The sequence below is a fragment of the Herpailurus yagouaroundi genome, unplaced genomic scaffold (assembly GCF_014898765.1).
Source record: "Herpailurus yagouaroundi ecotype Mexico unplaced genomic scaffold, PumYag 165, whole genome shotgun sequence".
NCBI lineage: Eukaryota > Metazoa > Chordata > Mammalia > Carnivora > Felidae > Herpailurus > Herpailurus yagouaroundi.
In genome coordinates, this window is record NW_024412406.1 from 18,379,793 (window position 1) to 18,402,319 (window position 22,527).

The following is a 22,527-nucleotide window of genomic DNA, read 5'->3' on the forward strand; positions in this document are numbered from 1 at the left end:
AAAACCTACCTTGTGAAGGTCTTGTATGGATTGAGATTTTGTATGAAAGCACCTGTAACAGTTCCTCACCCACAGTAGGAGTCCAGCAAGTGTTAGTTAATATATTATTACTTTTTCCATGTAAGGGAAATAAACATACTTTTGCACAGTAGATCATTTTAGTGGAAAACTTAAACAGGATAAAAACAGATAAAAATATCTTTGCTCGGTTTTTTAGTCTGTCTTTAAAAATTATGTATTAACTAATATTGGAACAATTTTTACACCTTTTGACATTCACTTCATAAGTCAGATCTTTGGTGGAAGAGAGATTCATCCTGATTTAAGATGAGCGAGTGTCTAACCGGGCACTCAGAAGTCCTGTTAGCATGGCAGTGGATACTTTGGAACCTTAAAATTTAACTTGTTTATGCTGTGGCTGTCAGTTTCTGATTAGCTCAGCCTCGCCCATGTTTTGACCTATACTGGTTTGCTTTACAAGCTGTTCCCAGGATGGCTAAATTAGAAAAGTCACGAGTAGAAGCTTCTCAGTTATTTCCATTCACTGGTGAGGTGAGGTGGAAATGTGGATGATAGCTCAGAGTGTTTTATGACTGTCAGTGACACAGGATTTGGATTAACTTTGTTTTGTTATTTTTATTAAAAATAGAATTTTACTAGCAGATGACTTTAAATTGGTAATCTTTAAAAAATATGTGTTACGTCTGTGCTGCAGTGTTGGTGTATAAAGCACTCATAACTATGGTTTAAAATAACTAATTCTAACAGGCAAATCAAATTTTTATTCTTCATAATTTACAGTGTATTTTTCAAAAATGTGTTACTTTATTCTACCTCAATTGCTTACTGAGAGAATTTAATAATATTTTTAATAATAATATTTTTAATCTTGGTCTGTGAGGAGATAAATGAATGAATTATCCCTGAGGATATATTTGTTGATGGGTTCAGATAGATATATTTTAAGGTCCATCCTTTAAAATTGTCTTATTTGAATTTATTTTATAAGAGTTATGTGTGGTTTTATGTAGCATTTAAACTATTTTTGGATAAAACTTAAATTAGTATTGAATAGAATAATTTGAATAATTTGTACTTCACCAAGGAATTTAACATATTTAAAATTCTATTCTTTTGCCAGGTTTTTATGATTAATATAGACCTTATCACTCTTATTTCTAAATTAATGCCTCTATAAATAAGTCTAAAGGGATTACCTTAAAAGAAATTTAGTATGCCATAGATATAATTTAGATCCTGTTAACTAACTAGTTTTTGACTTAGATTATTTTAACAGAGCACTGATATTAGTCTTTCTTAGTCCTTGTAATGAGATTTTACATTCCTAATTAGTGGCTGTTTTAGTAAATAGTCATCCTATATTAAAGAAAATAGTAAGGCCAGTCACTTTCCTAAAGAGGGCTGTTAGAGACAACAAGTTACAATTCGTTTTAACAACCTGTTTATCCAAGTTGTTATTGGACACTAGCAGGTTAATAGGTGATGGCCATGACAAGCATTACATAGTGATATCTATAGTTTCATTAATATGTCCTGGCTGATAGAAATATTTATTTCCACATGTATGCTCTCTACTAGGTTTTCCTCTAATATGGTGGTATTAAGGGGAGGCCTGTAATCTAAAAAGCTAAATGTCTTAGGGGAGGATCGACAGCAAGTATGAGAGGTGCCTTTTCATACCAAGTGATTACAGTGGCTGTTTGCTCCAGAATAAATAGTTTACCCTGAAACTGTTTTAATTTACACTGCAGTAGGCTTCCTTCGGATAGTACTCTGTTGGTAGAAGACACTTTAAACATGATGCTGCTATGAGTGTATGATTTAGTCCCTTGGGATTTTAGATCAAGCTTTTCTTTATAGCTTTCTTTGTAGTAGATTTTTATTTTACTTTTTACTTTTAATTTTATTTTGTGAATATATAATAACTGCACATGTTACAGAATTCAACAGGGGAGTCTAGGTATCTCAGTCAGTTAAGCATCCAATTCTTGGTTTTAGCTCAGGTCATGATCTCACAGTTTTGTGGGTTCTAGCCTCACGTTGGGCTCCGTACTGTCAGCGCAGAGCCTGCTTGGGTTTCTCTGTCTCCCTCTCTCTCTGTCCTTCCCCTACTCAGCTGTCTCTGTCTCTCTCTCAAAAAAGAGAAAGAATTCAACAGATAAACATTGAAAAGTCTTCCTATCTCTGTCCCTCAGGCTCCCTGGAGACAATCAGTGTTAGAAATTAGAAATTAGAAATTTATCTTTGTTTGAAGCTTTTTTGTTTTTGTAAGGATACCTGAAATTGTGTTAAGAGTTTAATTGACATTTTTCTCTTACATGATAAGCATTATGAGGAGATAATAACAATGATTTGGGGAATTATTTTGCAAACTAAATCCAAGTAAGGGCTATAAATAAAAGTAAATTTCTTTATAGTGATAGTGGTAAAAAGATTATTTTTCCTTGAGATTTCTAGGCGTGTGTGTTCAGGAGTTGTAAATCTCATGCCAGAATTTTGTGAGGGAAGAAGATCATTAATCTGATTTGTAGAAATATCTCATTGCTTTAATGTTTATTACTTTTGTTAATGAAGTCGAGCATCTTGTGTTTATGGGCTTATTATTTCTTTCCCTGTGAATAATATGTTTATGTCCTACCTGTTTTCCACACTATTATTCATCACTTTCTAGTTGATTTGTAAGGCACTTTTTTGTTCCTTCCATTTTTGGGTATAGTAGCAGGAAATTTGCCCTTTGTCATGTCTGTTGAACTCATTTTGATCCATCTTTCATGACTTCTAGACATGTCTTGTAGATAAGTTAGAAAGGTCTTTCCAATAGGTGGTTTGATCAGTTTTATTTTCTAGATTTTGAAATCTGTCTTTATATCAATTCTGGTATTCATGAGTTTATTCATCAACTTAATAAATTCACTAATTTATTTAGAATCTACTAAAAGCTACTGTTTTAGGGGTCAGGGGTACCATGGAAAATCAGACACAGTTGCTGCTCTTGTGGAACTTCCATTTTAGAACGAGCAAACAAAGATAGCCATATACCAGCTAAGTGTCATACAGAGCAGGAAAGTAGGGCTATGGGAGAAGGTGGCTTTCAGGTGACTTTTGATTTGGTAGTCTTGGAATGCCTCTCTGGAGAGATGACATTTCATCTAGAACCTGAGAGATAAGAAGAGAACAGTGATGCAGTGATCCTGGACGAGAGAACAAGTATAAAGGCTGCATCTGTCTGTGGTGCAGTTGAGGAACAGCAAGGAATCCAGTGTGGCTGGGTCGTGGTGGTGAGGGTAGGTCAGAGGACACAAGGACTGAGAGGTAGGCAGATCACGGAGGCCTTTAGAAATCAGAGCTTGTGGCACAAAAACAGACACATAGACCAATGGAGTAGAATAGAAACCCCAGAACTAGACCCACAAACGTATGGCCAACTCATCTTTGACAAAGCAGGAAAGAACATCCAATGGAAAAAAGACAGTCTCTTTAACAAATGGTGCTGGGAGAACTGGACAGCAACATGCAGAAGATTGAAACTAGACCACTTTCTCACACCATTCACAAAAATAAACTCAAAGTGGATGAAGGACCTGAATGTGAGACAGGAAACCATCAAAACCCTAGAGGAGAAAGCAGGAAAAGACCTCTCTGACCTCAGCCTCAGCAGTTTCTTACTCGACACATCCCCAAAGGCAAGGGAATTAAAAGCAAAAATGAACTACTGGGACCTTATGAAGATAAAAAGCTTCTGCACAGCAAAGGAAACAACCAACAAAACTAAAAGGCAACCAACGGAATGGGAAAAGATATTTGCAAATGACATATCAGACAAAGGGCTAGTATCCAAAATCTATAAAGAGCTCACCAAACTCCACACCCGAAAAACAAATAACCCAGTGAAGAAATGGGCAGAAAACATGAATAGACACTTCTCTAAAGAAGACATCCGGATGGCCAATAGGCACATGAAAAGATGCTCAACGTCGCTTCTCATCAGGGAAATACAAATCAAAACCACACTCAGATACCACCTCACGCCAGTCAGAGTGGCCTTAATGAACAAATCAGGAGACTATAGATGCTGGAGAGGATGTGGAGAAATGGGAACCCTCTTGCACTGTTGGTGGGAATGCAAATTGGTGCAGCCACTCTGGAAAACAGTGTGGAGTTTCCTCAGAAAATTAAAAATAGACCTACCCTATGACCCAGCAGTAGCACTGCTAGGAATTTACCCAAGGGATACAGGAGTACTGTTGCATAGGGGCACTTGTACCCCAATGTTTATAGGAGCACTCTCAACAATAGCCAAATTATGGAAAGAGCCTAAATGTCCATCAACTGATGAATGGATAAAGAAATTGTGGTTTATATACACAATGGAATACTACGTGGCAATGAGAAAGAATGAAATATGGCCCTTTGTAGCAACATGGATGGAACTGGAGAGTGTGATGCTAAGTGAAATAAGCCATACAGAGAAAGACAGATACCATATGGTTTCACTCTTATGTGGATCCTGAGAAACTGAACAGGAACCCATGGGGGAGGGGAAGGGAAAAAAAAAAAAAAAGAGGTTAGAGTGGGAGAGAGCCAAAGCATAAGAGACTCTTGAAAACTGAGAACAAACTGAGGGTTGATGGGGGGTGGGAGGGAGGGGAGGGTGGGTGATGGGTATTGAGGAGGGCACCTTTTGGGATGAGCACTGGATGTTGTATGGAAACCAATTTGACAATAAACTTCATATATTGAAAAAAAAAATCAGAGCTGGGTGCTGGACTTTATTCCAAGTGTGTGGAAAACCATTGGAGGATTTTGAGCAGATGCTGAGTTGTTTGCTGTTGCTTCTGTGTGAAGAGTGGACTGGAGGCCAAGAGATGTATCAGAAAAACTAGTCAGCAGCCCACTGCAAGAGTCCAGGTGTAGAGGTACTCTCGCCTGAGATGGAAGGAAGAAGTAGGGATAGAGAAAGGGAGATGAGAGTGAAGGTAGAGTTGGCAGAAGTTGCTGAGTGTATTTCAGCTCTTAAAATTTATTTTGTATTAATATATTTTAAATATGTAATATTTGTTGTTTTTTTTTTAATTTTTAAAAATGTTTATTTGTTTTTGAGAGAGACAGAGCATGAGCAGAGGAGGGGCAGAGAGAGAGGGAGACACAGAATCCGAAGCAGGCTCCAGGCTCTGAGCTGTCAGCACAGAGGCCCGACATGGGGCTCGAACTCACAAGCTGTGAGATCACAACCTGAACCAAAGTTGGACACTTAACCAACTGAGCCACCGAAGCACCCCTGTTATTTTTTATAATAGTTTTATTGAAGTACAATTCACATATACCATACAATTCACCCATTTGAAGTATACAATTCAGTAATTTTCAGTGTATTCACAGAGTTGTGCAGTCATTACCACAGATCATTTGAGAACATTTTCAGTACTGCAGATAGAAACACAGTACCCATTAGCATTCACTCTCCATTTTTCCCCAGCTCTCCCAACTCTAGACAGCCACTAGGCTACTTTCTGCCTCTATGGATTTGCTTGTTTGGAACATTTCATATCAATAGTACCATACACCGTATGGTCCTTTGTGACTGGCTCTTTTCACTGTTCTCAAGGTTCATCCATGTTGTAGCATGTATCAGTACTTCATACCTTTTATATGTCTGAATAATACTTCGTTGGTCTAGATATGCCACATTTTATTAATCCATTCATTAGTTGCTGGATATCCAGGTTGTTTTTAGTTTGGGGCCATTATGAATAATGTTGCAAGATACATTGCCATATCTGTTTACTTTTTAAAATATATTTAAACATTTTTTGTTTATTGTTTTAAAGATTCAGTGTTTTCTCAAATCTCTTTGAGTAAACTAATTACATTTTAAAAATTCTCAGGGCATCTGGGTGGCTCAGTCATTTGAGTGTCTGACTCTTGATTTCAGCTCAGGTCATGATCTCCCAGTTTGTGAGATCGAGCCCCGTGTCAAACTCTGTGCTGACAGCACAGAGCCTGCTTAGGATTCTCTTTCCTTCTCACTCTTCCCCTCCCCCCACCAAAATAAATCAAGAAATATTTTAAAAATAAAAAAATAAAAAATTCTCTTACTTCTTGCTAGCTTCTGGGCCGTTTGGTTGGTTTTTCATTTTGTTTCGTTTATTTCTAGCTGATGGGTTTTTTTCAAATGATGATTCTTGTTTGCTTATTCATATGTGTTTAAATTAAGGGCATGGTAAATAGTTGGACCATATCTCTTCTTCAGTTCTGTCTACCTCTGCAAAATGTCTCTCACCAAGTGGGCTTATCTGACTCCGCCATTAACTTTCTACCTGGTGCGTGTTCCTTACTCTGTATCCACTTGTATGGTATTGCTTAATCATATTACAGTTGTCTTCCTCACAACTAGAGATTTTAAGAGCAGATGCCATATCTAATTTCATTTTGTATATCCAACTTCTTTTGCACAGTGCTTTACAAATAATAATGTCTGTTGAATTTCGTATAACATTACTTGTCATGCATTAAACATGTATGTTTTTTTTCCCTAGAGGCGTGGAGCGATTTCCTATGACAGTTCTGATCAGACTGCATTGTACATTCGTATGCTAGGTAAGCATTATTTATTTGGTACCAATATCAGTTAATTTTGTCATCATCCAGTGTTATTTGAGATTGAGATAGCTTTCATTTGGTTACTTTTCATTACTATTTGCAATAGAAATAATCTATTATTTTGAAGTTTAAAAGTCTCAAAACCAGGGGCGCCTGGGTGGCGCAGTCGGTTAAGCGTCCGACTTCAGCCAGGTCACGATCTCGCAGTCCGTGAGTTCGAGTCCCGCGTCAGGCTCTGGGCTGATGGCTCGGAGCCTGGAGCCTGTTTCCGATTCTGTGTCTCCCTCTCTCTCTGCCCCTCCCCCGTTCATGCTCTGTCTCTCTCTGTCCCAAAAATAAATAAACGTTGAAAAAAAAAATTTAAAAAAAAAAAAAAAAAAGTCTCAAAACCAATATTGAATGTGATATAAATGAAGAGGCATTTTAGAGTAATTGAAAAATCTCTGGCTTAATAAGTGGGACTCTATCTTTAGTACAAAATTTTAAATTGAATTCTAGGGGCGCGTGGGTGGCTTAGCTAAGCTTCTGACTCTTGATTTCAACTCAGGCCATGACCTCATAGTTGAAGAATTTGAGCCCTGTGTGGGGCTCTGTGCTGAGAGCACGGAGCCTGCTTGGGATTCTCTGTCTCCCTCTCTCTCTCTCTGCCTCTCCCCCACATGCACGCTCTCTTCCTCCCCCACCCCCTACCTCTCTCTCTCAAAATAAACATTGAAAAAAATTTTGAATTCTGAGCATTCTTCATAAAAAGTGTTTCAGATTTGTAGAGTTGCTAAATGCTAAAGAGATGTCCATGGACAAAAAGGAGGCCATGAAATACCTGATCACATAGTACTGTCACTGCATGAATTTTGTTGTCACTTGGCTGGCAAGGAAGACCATTTGTCTTTGTCCAGTGTCTGTTCCTAAATTTTTAATGTATTCCTCAAGTCCATAAGGTAAAATGAATTTAGATTATATGTGTATAATTTTCTTTCTCTCTCCCTCTCTTTGCCAGATTTCTCTCCTCATCCACACACTCGTCAATCCCTTCTACTTTAATTCATACTATTAAAAACATACTGTTAAGATTCCAGGGACACCTGGGTGGCGCAGTTGGTTAAGCGTCCGACTCTTGATCTCAGCTCAGGTCACGATCTCACAGTTTGTGAGTTCAAGCCCTGCATCAGCCTCTGCACTGATGTTGCAGAGCCTTCCTGACATTCTGTCTCTCCTCTCTGACCCTCCCCCGCTTGTTCTCGTGTGCTCTCTCTCTCTCAAAATAAAGAAAGAAACTTAAGATTCTAGTAGGCAGGTTTACTTTGCTTTTCTTAAAGGAGTCTTCCATGACTCCTTTCCTCATGCTCAGAATTCCTCCCTCAACTTCTAAGATATTGAGCCATTCATGTTCTTCACCTTTTTCTGGTTTGTTTGCTTGCTTGCCTTTTTCACGAATCCTTTTTCTTCCTCTTAAGCCTAAGTGTTCTCCAGTGCCCCATTTTTGCTCTTCTTCCTTTTTTCCCCTCTTTAATTTACCTTGGATGTCTGCCTTAGCTCCATTCTACTCTGGTACATATTTTTTTCCTCACGACTGTGTGGCTTTTTCCTCCTTACAGTCTCCATCTCTCTCAGCAAACATGTTCAGGATTCTGCTCTCCTGAAAACAGACCTTTAGACTCATTTTTTTTTAAACTCTGTAGAACATTTCCACATGAGTGTAATATGTCTATTAAAACATTTGTGTTGCCCAAGTCTGTTCATTTTTCAGTCTTTTGCCGTCTCAGAACATGTAACTCCATTCTTCTGGTTGTCACATCAGAAACCTTCAGGTCCTTTTTGTCTCTTATTTCTTACCTACTCCATGTCTACTTTATCAGCAAATCCTCTTTGCTAATACCTTCAAAACATATCCAGAATTTCACCAGCCACTGCTGTTACCATCCCGATCTAAGCCATAGTTATTTTTTTATTGTTATAGTTGCATTGTTGTACATTAAACCTCCAGAACTTATCATGCACATCCCTTTGAATGACATCTCCCCATGCCCACCCCCCACCAAGCCATAGTTATTGCCTTGTTTCTTACGTTTGCTCCTTAGCCAGTCTCCCTGCCTCTTCCTCTGTGCCTCTTCTCAGTTATAGTCTATGTGGTCAAAGTGAACATTTTGAGACATAAGTTAAATCAGTCTCACTTCTCCCTTCAGAATCTTCTGATGGTTTTCTGTCTTAGACAAATAGCCAGAGGTATTATGATGGTCCACAAAGGTCCTGCGTGATCCAGCCCTGCTACCTCTCTGACCTCACTTGACACTCACCTCACTCTAGTCATGCTGGCCTCTTTGCTTGACCTTGAACATACCCCTTCTCAGGATATTTTATTTGTTCTTCCTTGTGCCTGGAAACTTCTTCTTCCGGATAGCCACATGGCTCACTGCCTCACTTCCTTCAGGCTTCTCTGCTCAGATACCTCCTTTCCAATGAGGTTTTCTCTGACCACACTAGTAAGTCAGTCCTCCCCTACTTCTCCCTCCATATTCCTTTTTCCTTGCTTTAGTTTTCTCCAGGTTAGTTATTGCCATCTTCCAAAGAATGAAATTATTACTTGTTATGTTATTTGTCTCCATGAAAGCATACATTTCATGGAGACAGGGACTTTATGTGTTTTGCTCACTGGTATATTTGCAGTGCCTGACCTGTAGTGGATGCTCAGTAAGAGCTTAGTTTGTTGCAGGGTGAAGGAATCCCCACATGAGAAAGATGATTAATCATTGTGGGGTGGACTCAGATGACATGAGCCTTGTTGGAAATGATGGCCTTATTTAGAGAAACAACAAGTGAGCAGGAAGTCCTTCTAGGCAAGCAGAATTCAAGGGACTGAAGACCTAAAGGTTGTGCAGTTGGAGGCTGTGGAAGTATAGTGGGGAAAGTGCTGCCTTTGGAGCCCACAGAGCAAAGTTTAAATCCTGACTCACCCTTTACACTAGCTTTGTGGCATGAGCAGGCTACCTCTCACAGTCTCAATATCTTCATCTGTAAAATGGGGACTAAGATTCCTACCTCTCAGAGTTGCTTAGAGAATTAAAATAATGCCTATAAGGAGCAGAGTGTCTGGTACACAGTTGCAGTGGTTATTTTGCTCTATGGAGAAGTAGATCCAAAAGTCCTATAGACACATGTAGAAACAATTCTGGGCTTATAAAGGTTGAAGTTTAAGTTAAGACCCAACTAAAGGCCTTGGGTATATCCATAGTCAATGAGAAAAGAGAAAAGTTATATCAAATTAAACATTTATTGCAAAGTCTTTAACACTTTACTTTTCTGTGCGTTTATAAAATTGTAAGGTCCTTGAGAATAGGTAATATATTTTCTTTCATGTCTCTTATAGTATATAGGATGGTGCTAGACACTTAATATTTTTCTTTCTGGATTTTTAAAGTTTTGTGCTGAGGATTTTTTAAACTCCTTGTGAATAATAAGATATTAGGTTGGATTGTTATATACTTGTCATGTTTTCAAATGCTAACTTTAAAATTCAGATTGTAATTATTATTATTGTAAGGGAAGATGAAAAAAACCCCTCATCTAGCCTTACAACTCAATATTGAAAATTTGTAAACCCCTTCACATAAATCCACTCTCAACTACTTATTCCATATATATCACTAATGGGTCATTACTTGTGAGTATGATACCACATAAACCTTTGCTGCATGTGGGAGCTTCTTCCCAGATGGCAGCCTTCTAAGCTTATGTTTTATTCTCGATTTTGTCCAGGAGATGTACGTGTAAGGAGTCGAGCAGGATTTGAATCAGAAAGAAGAGGTTCTCATCCATATATTGATTTTCGTATTTTTCATGGTGAGTGTTGGCATATATGGTATTTCTCTTAGGCTTTCAGTAAACTTTACATTTTCATAAAATTATGTAATTTTTCAAAAGAAAAAGAATACAAAAAAACAGTATGTTTTGAATGTCTTAAAAACATTGGGTCATGATAAATGACACTTTATTTCTAGCTAATGTTAGTAAATGCTTAGAGACTATTAGAATTGGAAAGTATAAAATACAAAAGCTGATACAATTTTTCTTCTTTCCAATTTAAATGTGAAATACTTTGGTACATTTTTTTTCTTTCATATAAGATATATATGTAATCTTTTAAGTTGTTTTATTCCAAATGTTTTGTCTTCACTACCCTAGATAAAATGTTTTTGTGCAAATGACATTTTGTAAGGTATTTTCATAGCTAATAACGTGTATCCTGATTTATTTGAAAATACACCTCCAGCCTTAAAGGTTTTTGGTAGAATGAATATTTTGAAAACAAGTGTTGTGTGGGTCAGGCCCATAATGGAGAAAATGGAAAAAACAGAACTTCTAAAACCGTTAAGCATTAAACACATCTGGTTTTGGAGGGGTTCCATTTTTGGTAGTATTGGATAAATTATTTGGATTAACACTCCAGTTTTAAAAATTAGAAAAACTGGACAAAGTGGAAGACATGTATTTGAGTGTATTGGAATGCTGGGAAGGCAGAGATGAACCTGGCATTTAGGCTACTTTTCCTCTGGGTAGCATCTACTGATTCTGGGAAAGGTGGATGAGAAGCTGAGCAGAGCTTCTGATGGACACTTAAGGCTGGAAAAACAAAAACAGGTGTTAATACCCCACCAAGGTTGGAGCATCAGTCCTGGTAAACCCTTTATGCCATTGGAACCCCAAAGTGGTATCCCTTAGAAATAAATCTGGCTTTGAAATAGCTCAATCTGTGATTAGATTAAGGTAATCTGTGATTTGAGTACCACTAGCCACCTACTTGAAGTAAATGTTAATCTTTGGAGGAAGGTAACATTACCCTAAATCTCAAGTTAACTCTAAATTTTTCATAAAACACTGAATTAAAAATAAAAAGGCAAAAGGAGGTAAGACAGTGTGACCAAAAATGAAGAGGAAATGATAGAAACATCCACAGGAGATTCTAATAATGGAATTCTTTCACATGAGCTTCAAAATGACTATTATGTTGATGGGAGAAAAAAAAAAAGGAATGAGAATTTCAGTAGAGGACTGAAAATCGTGAAAAAAAGAATCAAATAGATGTTTAAGAATGAAAAATAACATACCTTAAATAAGAACTCATTGGAGATGGTTTTAATAGCAAATAAGACCCCAAATTCAGAGAGAATTAGTGGACTGGAATATTAGGTCAAAAGGAAATCATTCAGAATGAAACACAATGAGGCAAAAGGTAGAAAATATGGAAAAGACACATGGAATATGTTCTAGTTACCTATTGCTCTGTATCTGTCAAGACTTGTGGAGAATCTAAGATTTTACCTTATAATTGAACAAATAAGTTAGCCTATTACCGCTTCCTGGATGCTAACAGAAGACACAAGTCTCCTGGGTCAGAGGCAAAGGACTTCTTATTCATGGCACAGCAGGCAACATGAAAATCATAGTGTGTCAGCTCCTCTAGCCCCACCACATCCCATAGTGGCAACCTGGAGGATTTTATGTGGATACTGTGCACACAGTGAATTTTCATTACATCTGAGCAGTAATGAGCTTGGGGAGGATGCCTTTTTTACAGTAATACTTCTCTTTGTCCCAGAAAAAGATATTATTTATTCCTCAAGGTTGCTAGCTGCAAACACAACCCTGAGAAATGGCCCGGGTAAAAATTGGTCAGGGCTTGGCAGGAAGAATGTACAGGGACACTCAGAAGTATCCTCTGTGGAGGATTATCTCTCCCAAAAGTAACAAATGACTCTAAAACGTATTGGCCTAAAGCAACTTTTTTTGTGTTCATGATTCTAAGGTTCAGGAATTTAGTCAGCATATCAGGTTCGATTTGTCTGTGATCCACAGTGCTTTGATTTTCAGCTGGGGTAGTTCAAACAGCTAGAGATGGCTGGGATGGCTCCACTAGTTCCATAGTCTGGGGCCTTGCTTTATCTCCACATGTCCCCTCCTGGAGCTGGAACATGTAAGATGACTTCTGCATTCTTATATGTGATGCCAGGGTAGGGTAGCTGGTATTTCTGGGGCTGGCCAGCGTTTCTTTCTTTCCATAAATGGCAGTCTCAGGGTAGTTGGCCTTCTTCCATGGCAGCTGGCTTCACCCAGAGCAAGCATTCGAAAAGAGAGGAAGTATGGGAACACCTGGTCTCTGACCATGTGGGCATGGACACTGGCACATTTTCATATTCTGTTGATCAGCTGTGTCACACAGCTTGCTCAGATTCGTGCACAGAGGACATAGACCCCACTTGTCAAAGGGAGTAAGGTTAAAAGTTTTTTAATCTTCTATCCTTAATCTGGCACAAGATGTGTTAAAAAGGTTATTAGGGTCCCAGGAGAGGAATGGGAAAATATAGCAGAAGTAGTCTTTGGAAAGGTAATGGCTGAAAAATCTCTAAAGCTTGATAAAACACATTAACGTACAGATTCAAGAAGCCTTATGAATCTTAAGTACAGTAACATTACAAGAAAACCACAGTAGATTAGCACAGTATAAGTAGAAACCAAAATCAAAGAGAAATGATTTCACTCATATGTGAGCAAAAACAAATGACCAATGGGGGAGTAAAAAGAGAGGGAGGGAGGCAAACTAACAGACTCTTAGCTATAGAGAACAAACTTACGGTTACCAGAGGGGTGGTGGGTGTGAGTATGAGTGAAATAGGTGATGAGGACTAAGAAGGGCACTTGTTGTGATGAGCACTGAGTGTTGTGGGGAAGTGTTGAATCACTATATTGTACACCTGAAACTAATATTACACTGTATGTTAACTAACGAATTTAAATAGAAACACACACACACACACACACACACACACACACACACATCTGTATCTATCTATGTATATAGGGCATTTTAAACCTGAGAGTAAACTCTTTTCCAAAATGGAAAAGAAAAGGGGTGCCTGGCTGGTTCAGTCAGTAGAGCATGCAAGTATTGATCTCAGGATAGTGACTTCAAGCCCCACACTGGGCACGGAGTCTACTTAAAAAAGGAAAGAAAAAAGACATGCAAAATGGAAAAGTAAACCAAATAAATAAGTAAAAGTAGTGAGAACGGGAAATAAAAGTAGTGACAGAGAAAGAAAATCATTATCTTCAAAGGAGCAGCCATGAGATTGCCAGAAACAGATTCTGTTTCAACAGAAACTAAGAAGCTAGAAGACAAAGGAAAGTTAGCTTCAAAGTGATGGAAAAAAATAAATAACTGTCAAACTAAAATTTCACCCACAAACTCTTCCAGAGAATAAGAGAAAAAAGGGCACACTTCACAACTTATTATAGGCCAGCATAATCTTGCTACTAAAACCTAGCAGGGATATGACAAGAATAGAAAATTACAGCCAGTATCACTCACGAATATAGATGAAAGTATAACATACTATCAAATTAAATCTGCAATTTTTAGGAAAAAGAATATATTTTGACCCAATTTCTATTTTCCCAGAAATATAAGATTGGCTTAACATTCAAAAACCAGACATTATAATTAGCCGTGTTATTAATAGAATAAAGGAGAAAAGTCACAGAAAGACCAATATATAAAGAATGTCATTTATCACCTTTTCTATTCAGTATTATTTTGGAGTCTCTAGCTAGTACTGTAATTTAAGAAAAAGAAATAAAAGATATAAAGATTAGGAAAGAAGTATAAGTGTCACTATTTGTGGATGACATGATTATGTACTTAGAAAACTATTAGGAGTAATAAGTGAGTTTGCAAATTTGAAGGGTGCAAAGTCAATATGTAGTTGTATTTCTGTAAAGCATCATTGACAAAAATTGAAATAACAATTTAAATTTACATCAACAAAAGATCAAATATGTAGGGATCAGCCTAACAAGAGATGCATATGACTCTGCATAGGAAACTATAAGATATTATAGAGGAAAAGAAGACCTAAGTGAACAGAAGTATATACTATTGTTCATGAATTGGAAGATTGAATATTTTAAAGATGGTAGTTTTTCTTGAATTGACCTATAGATTTAGTGAAATCACAATAACGATCCCAGCAGGGTTCCCCCCCCCCCCTTTGGTAGAATCGACACACTGTAAAACCTACATAAAGATTAAAAAAGCCCAGGGGCACCTGGCTGGCTCAGTGGGTGGAATGTGTGACTCTTGATCTCAGGATTGTGAGTTTGAGCCCTGAATTGGGTGTAGAGATTACTTGAAATAAAATCTTGAAAAAAAAGAAAAAGCCCAAAGTAGTCAAGACAATCAGAAAAAATAAGAACCATGTTATAGAAGTTTTATATTCCTCCCAGTTCTAAAGACTTGTTATAAACTATAGTTATAGTTAAGGTAGTGTGATATTGGTTCAAGGACTGAGAAATAGGCTAATGAAACATTGTAAATTTCAGAAACAGATGCACACATATTGGGGATGTTTGGTTACAAATGTAGTAATGTAGTGGAAAAGATTGTCTTTTCAATAAATGGTCCTGCAGTTGGTGAGATCGAGCCCCAAATCAGGCTCTGTGCTGGGCTCTGGGATTCTCTCTCTCCCTCTCTTTCTGCCCCTCCCCCACGTGTGTGCACACTCTTTCTCTCTCTTTCAAATGAAATAAGCATTGAAAAAAAAATTTTTTTAAATAAATGATGCTGAATCAATTGGCTACCCGTATGGGAAATCACGAATCTTGACCCCTTATTCACATCATAACAAAAAAAATCAAATTTGGACGTATTTAGTTTTCCAAATTATACTGATAAGTCAAAATGAGCAAGAAGAATTGATTTAGTGATGTAGATAGAGGTAGTGATAAGGGAAACCTGATGATTAAATGAATTTAAAAGAACAGGAAGATAGATGTAGCAAATACAGACAAGTGAAAGTCCTTTAGAGACTTTTCACTGCGAAGAAAAGGAAAGAGAGAGGCAGCTATCAAGGGAAGTAGGATCACTAAAGACAGAAATTAATAGCAAGACTGGGAAACAAAAAGACCTGGACACCTGGAAATTTTTTAAATTCTAAAATAAATGCTTGAGTCAAAGAGGAGATGAAATCTGATTTTGCAGACTATTAAAAAATGATCATTAAGACTACACATGAAAAAACGGTGAAATTCAGTTAAAGCAGTGCTTATGGGAAAATTCATGGCATTAAAAATATTTACATTAATAAACAGGAAAGCGGTTGTTGGAAAAAAAATTTAAAAAAAAAAAGAGGGAGGGGCGCCTGGGTGGCGCAGTCGGTTAAGCGTCCGACTTCAGCCAGGTCACGATCTCGCGGTCCGTGAGTTTGAGCCCCGTGTCAGGCTCTGGGCTGATGGCTCGGAGCCTGGAGCCTGTTTCCGATTCTGTGTCTCCCTCTCTCTCTGCCCCTCCCCCGTTCATGCTCTGTCTCTCTCTGTCCCAAAAATAAATAAAAAACGTTGAAAAAAAAATTAAAAAAAAAAATAAACAGGAAAAAATGGGGCACCTGAGTGGCTCAGTCAGTTAAGCACCCAACTTTGGCTCAGGTCATGATCTCACCGTTGGTAGGTTCGAGCTCTGCATCGGGCTCTGTGCTGACAGCTCAGAGCCTGGAGCCCGCTTCAGATTCTGTGTCTCCCTCTGTCTGCCCCTCCGCCACTTGCACTCTGTCTCTCGAATTGTCTCAAAAATAAATAAACATTTTAAATAAAACGTTTTAAATAAACGAATAAATAAATAAATACAGGAAAGAATGAAATAAGTGAATTAAATAGTCAAGTTCAAGAAGTTAGAAGAATAACAAAGTACACCTAAGGAAGGATGAAGATAGCAGTTAGTAAAGATAAAAAACAGAAATTAATGAGTTAAAACCTAAAATAAAAATAAACTAAATAATTACTCTTTGCAACAAAATCGATAATGCCGGCTAACTCAGTCAAGGGATTAAATTAAGCTATGATGAATACTTAAAAACTAAGGGGAGGGGAGAATCCTTAACAGATACAAGGGAAATTAAGAATAAAAATAGACTGCTTAAGAATAATTCTGATTTGGGGCTCCTGGGTGGCTTAGTTGGTTGAGCATCCAACTGACTCTTGATTTCAGCTCAGATTGTGATTCCAGCATCATGGGATCGAGCTTAGCATGGAGCCTGCTTGAGATTCTCTGTTTCCCTCTGCCCCTCTCCCCTGCTTGCTCTCTCTCTTTCTCTCTAAAATGAAAAAAAAAAAAAAAAAAAAAAAGGAACAATTTTGATTAATTTTTTGTTTAGGAAAAAACATTTTTTAAATAAAAATGTTATTTATGTTAACATGGGTTTATTATATTTCTTTAAAAGACTATTTTTTAGAACAGTTTTGGGTTCAGAGCAAAATAGAGAGGAAGTATAGAGATTTACCACATACCCCCATACCACAGATGCATAGCTTCCTATACTATCAACATCACCAACAAGTGTGATATATTGATTACAATTGATGAATCTATATTGACACATCATAATCACCCAGAGTCCATTGTTTACATTAGAGTTCACTCTAGGTGTTGTACGTTCTATGGGTTTGGACAAATATGTAATGACACGTATCCATTGTTATACAGAGAATTTTTATTGCCCTAAAAATCCTTTGTGTTCCACCTATTTATCCCTCCTTTCCCCAACCATTAGCAACTAATGATCTTTTTACTTTATAAATTGCTTTGCCTTTTCCAGAATGTCATATACGTGGAATCATACAGTAGGTAACGATTAAGTGAATTTAAGAAAACAGGAAAATAGATGTAGCAAATACAGACAGATTGTATTTTCAGATTGGCTTTTTTAACATGAATAATAATCATTTTAGATTACTCCTTACCTTTTCATGACTTAATAGCTTCTTTCTTTTTAGCACTGAATAATATTCCATTGGCTGGATGTACCACAGTTTATTTCTCCCCTACCTACTGAAGGACGTCTTGGTTGCTTCCAGGTTTTGGCACTTACGAATAAAGCAGCTACAAACATCTATATGCAAGTTTTTGTGTGGATATAAATTTTTGACTCCTTTGGATAAATACCAAGGAGTATGATTGCTGGATTATATGGCAAAGAGTATGTTTAGTTTGGTTAGAAACTGCCAAACTGTCTTCCAGAGTGGCTGTACCACTTAGGATTCCTTCCAGTAATAAATGGGAATTTCTGTTGCTCCACATTCACATCAACATTTGGTGTTGTGAGTATTCTGAATCTTAGCCTTTCAAATAAGTATGTAAAGGTATCTTGTTTTAATTTGAAATTTCCTGTGGGTCATCTTTTCATAGGCTTAATTTGCCATCTGTGTCTTCTTTGATGAGGTATCAAGGTTTTTGACCCATTTCTTTAATCAAGTTGGTTATTTTCTTGTAGGACATTAAGAGTTCTTTGTGTACTATGGATAATAGTCCCTTATTAGATATGTCTTTTGTAACTATTTTCTCCCATCCTGTGGCTTGTCTTCTCATTCTCCTGACATTGTCTTGCAGAGCAGAAGTTTTTAATTTTAATCAAGTCCATCTAATCAATTTCTTTCATGGATCGTGCATGTCTTTGGTGTTGTTTCTAAAAGGCATTTCCATACCTAAGGTTGTCCAGATTTTCTTCTGTGTTATCTTCTAGGAGTTTTATAGTTTTTTATTTTATACTTAAGTCTATCATCCATTTTGAACTAATTTTTGTGACGGGTGTAAGGTCTGTGTTACATTCATTTTTTTGCATATGGATGCCCAGTTGTTCCAGCACCATTTGTTGTAGAGACTTTCTTTGCTCTGTTGTATTGCTTTTGTTCCGTTGTCAGAGATCAGTTGGCTATTTTTATGTGGGTTTATTTCTGGGCTTTCTACTTTGTTCTACTGGTCTATTTGTCTGTGCTTTTGCCAGTACCACACTGTCTTGATTTTTGTAGCTTTATAGTAAGTCTGGAAGTTGGACAGTGTCAGGCTCCCAACTTTGTTCTTCTCCTTCAATAATGAGTTGTCTAGTCTGGGTCTTTTGCCTCTCCGTGTAAACTTTACAATCAATTTGTTGATATCCACAAAATAACTTACTGGATTTTGATTGGGATTGCATTGAAACTAAGGATCAAGTTGAGAAGAACTGACATCTTGACCATATTGAATCTTCCTATCCATGAACATAAAATATCTCCATTTATTTAATTCTTTTTTTATTTCTTTCCTCATGTAGATCTTGTATGTATTTTACTAGATTTATTAATAAGTATTTCATTTTGAGGGGTGCCAATGAAAATGGTATTGTGTTTTTCATTTCAAATGCCATTTGTTTATTGCTGGTACATAGGAAAGCAATGAACTTTTCTATATTAACCTGTATCCTGCAACCTTGCTATAATAATTGCTTATTGGTTTCAGGAATTTTTTTGTTTATTCTTTCATGTACAGACAATCATTTCTTCTGTGAACAAAGAGGGTTTTCTTTCTTTCTCTCCAATCTGTATATGTTTTATTTTCTTTCTTATTGCATTAGCTAGGACTTATAATATAACGTTAAAAAGAATGGTGAGAGGAGACATCCTTGCCTTCTACCTAATCTTAGTGGGAAAATGTCAAGTTTCTTACCATTCAGTATTTTAGCTGTGGGTTTGTTTTTTGTTTTGTTTTTGTTTTTAAGAGGGTACATGCACGTGCACATGGGAGCAGGGGAAGGGCAGAGGGTTAAAGAGAATCTTTTTATTTTAAAATTTTATTTATTTTCATTTTTTTAGAGAAAGAGTACAAGTGGGGGAGAGGGGCAGAAGGAGGGAGAGAGAGTGAAGCAGGCTCTGCACTCAGCATGGAGCCCAATGTGGGGCTTGGTCCCATGACCCTGGGATCATGACCCAGGCCAAAATCGAGAGTCAGATGCTCAACCTACTGAGCCTTCCAGGCACCCCTAACTGTGGGGTTTTTATAGATATTCTTTATCAAGTTGAGAAAATTCCCAATATTCCTAGTTAACTTGAGAGGTTTTATCATGAAAGGGTGTTGGATTTTGTCAAATACTTTTAATGCATCTGTTGGTATGATCGTGTGTGTATGTGTGTGTGTGTGTGTGTGTGTGTGTGTGTTTAAGTCTGTTGACGTGATGGATTACATTAATTTATTTTTTAATGTTGGACCAGCCTTGCATACGTGGTATAAATACCACTTGGTTGTAGTATATAGTTCTTTTAATACATTTTTGTATTTGACTTGCTGATATTTTGTTGAAGATTTTTACACCTATATGCATAAGAGATACTGGTCTGTAGTTTTCTTAGAATGTTTGTGTCTGGTTTTACTATTAGAGTAATGCTAGCCTCATAGAGTGCGTTAGAAGTATTCCCTCTGTTACAGTCTCCTGAAAGAGATTGTAGAGAATTGGTATAATTTCTTCCTTAATGGGTGCAGTAGAATTCACCAGTGAACCATCTGGGCCGGATGTTTTCTGTTTTGGAAAGTTATTAATTATTAATTCCAATATTTTAATAAATATAGGCCTATTCAGATTGTCTCTTCTTGTGTGAGTTGTGGCAGACATTTACTGTGGGCTTCTGGTCAGACCTGGAGGTAAATCTCACTAAATTGTTGGGATGCCCCATGACTGGGTCTCAGAATTGGTCACACTCAGCCTCCAGAAATTCATCAGTTATTCATCTGTGCTCCAGTAAATTGTTATTCTTTCTCATCATCTCTTGGTCTCTCACATCTTGAGGGAAGTGGTTTGCCCTGTGTCCTCACCTCTCTTACAGATCCTAGAAGAGTTCAGTCTGGTCAGCTTTTTATTTATTGTTAGGACAGAGTGGCAGCTTCCAAGCTTCTTATATGTGGATACAGAAACTGGGAGTACTATTGTGTTATTTTTTAATGAAATGATAAACAAGTATTTACAAATTTCGTTTTAATTTCTATCATGGTGAATATCAGTAGCTGTAACTCATATAAGCGAGAGCTCTTTGGGGCAGTCAGTAATTTTAAGTGTAAAGGAGTTGTGAAAAGCAGCATGTTTGGGAAAGTTGCCCAAGAGGTACGTCAAATCATGAGGTCTAGAGATTTTACAGGCAAATTCTTCTGGATTTTTAGAAGACTGATGATTATTTTTAAGAAGAAAATACACCCTTATTGTACGTGTCTGTTAAAAAAAGTTTTTGAAAAAAAATTTAGCAAAAGAGATTCCAACAGTATAAAAGAACAATAGTCCAGTCTTAGTGGGTTTGTTTTAAGGAAGAACGCAAGCATAATTCAATATCTAGATTTTGTGGGGTTTTTTTTTTTGTAACAGTATGTTGACAACATTGGTTGCTTCCAGGAAGAAATGGGTGATTGAGAAAATGAAAGAAAAAGTGTTTTATTGTAGAGCCTTTTGAATTTTGATTCATGTGAATTTATTATCATTGAAAAGTTTAAATAAAATTATTTATGAATATTGTAATATTCATGAATTAGGATGTGAATAAGGATATCAGTAAAAAGGTTAATTCTAAATATTGATATTATAAAGAAAGGTGCAATTATATTGGGAGTCTCTAGAATAACCCCTTATCTTTCACTGAATTTACTGAAATGGAGGATTTGAAACGTGTAATTAATATTGGAATTTTAAATAAGGACATAAGAGACCTTTTGGTTGGGAGAGTTGAAAGTACTCTCTAGTGGAATTAAAATAGGATCGATGACTTCTAATCATTACAAAGCCAAGAACAAATAATAAAAATTCTAAAGGACAAAACAAGAGTAGACCAAAGATATCAATGATAGTAATAAAGGTAAAGGATGAAATATACCTTCTAAGAGATGAAGAAGCTCAGATTAGGTAAAAAATGAAACCTAATGACAAACACTGGTTAAAAACAATATGAAGCGGTACCAAGCTTGACGAGGTTACGTTGGGTTTGGAGATCTACACTTGTATCCTGATCTACTGATTTACAACGATTTAGGATGGTGTCTCAGAATGTATGGAAGGGTATCTTACAACTCTTGACCTCATCATGCTGCTGTTTACAAAAGGTGAAGACTCTAGGTTGGAAATTGACTGTAACTGTAGGGTCGGTCCTGTAGTTTCTGCAAAACAATATCTCTCTAAGCCAAAAAGATGATACAATTTGGAGAATTCGTTGTTGTTTTTTTTTTTCATAGAGAAAAAATGAATCATTGTTTCCTACTGGTATAGTAGCTATTGTTCATCACAGAGGTCGGAATTCTTAAAGGAAAAATCTTAATCTTATGTTTTATGAAATGTGATCTAATCAGAGAGTGAGCACACGCTCCTGCTATGACCTAAACCTCCCATGAGCCATCTTCAGGAGCCTTCTCTTCTTCAGACTTGGCAAAGGCACCTACCTGCCCTTAAGCAGCTCTCTGGGTTAAGTTTAAGCCTTCAGAGGGACTGAAGCATTTGAAAGACTTTAGTAATGTGTCCTCTCCCTTATGTATAATTAAAAATAAGATTTTATTTTTCACAATGACACAACCTTGCATGCTGAAATTAAAATAGTTTCTACATGCTCAGGTTGCAAACTTCTAGATAGATGTATTAAATGGATTGAAATTAGAATGTCTACAGCTCCTTAACTCCCCTCTTCTGTGTACCTCTGTGGTTGTAACTTAACCTCACTCTTAATCTTCCTGTTGTCAAATTCCTGTCTCTTTCTGCTCTTTCATTGCTTAAATCCAGTCTGCATTAAATTCCTTGTATTTTGTAACCAAAAATAGCTGCCATATTTCTTTCCTCTCTGTCCTCCTTATCTCTTATCCTACTTGATTCAGACCTTTATCACCATTGTCTGGAATTATTCTGGTATTATCTTAACCATTGTCCTTACTTTTAGGATTTATGTCTTGTAATATAACCCGTGCTCTGTACCCAAAGTCGGATCTTTCTAAAGAAAGGAAAAGCTTAAAATATAGGGGGAAAATGCATCACAGCAGGTAAAGACACATAATACACTATCAGCATATTAATTAAAACTTTTTTTTTTTGTCAG

At 36.9% G+C, this 22,527-nt stretch overlaps 1 protein-coding gene across 3 annotated transcripts in view; it reads left to right on the forward strand.

Moving 5' to 3' along the window:
* PDE7A (phosphodiesterase 7A) overlaps positions 1–22,527 on the forward strand; it is a 127,034-nt gene that overhangs the window by 57,094 nt on the left and 47,413 nt on the right. For all 3 annotated transcript variants that reach the window (XR_005794208.1, XM_040487700.1, XM_040487701.1), the window contains exons 2-3: positions 6,558–6,618; positions 10,375–10,458. Coding sequence is in view for 2 of the 3 variants with exons in the window: in XM_040487700.1 (XP_040343634.1) it covers positions 6,558–6,618; positions 10,375–10,458 (145 nt within the window). In the remaining variant the exon portion in view is untranslated. The remainder of the gene's footprint in view (positions 1–6,557; positions 6,619–10,374; positions 10,459–22,527) is intronic.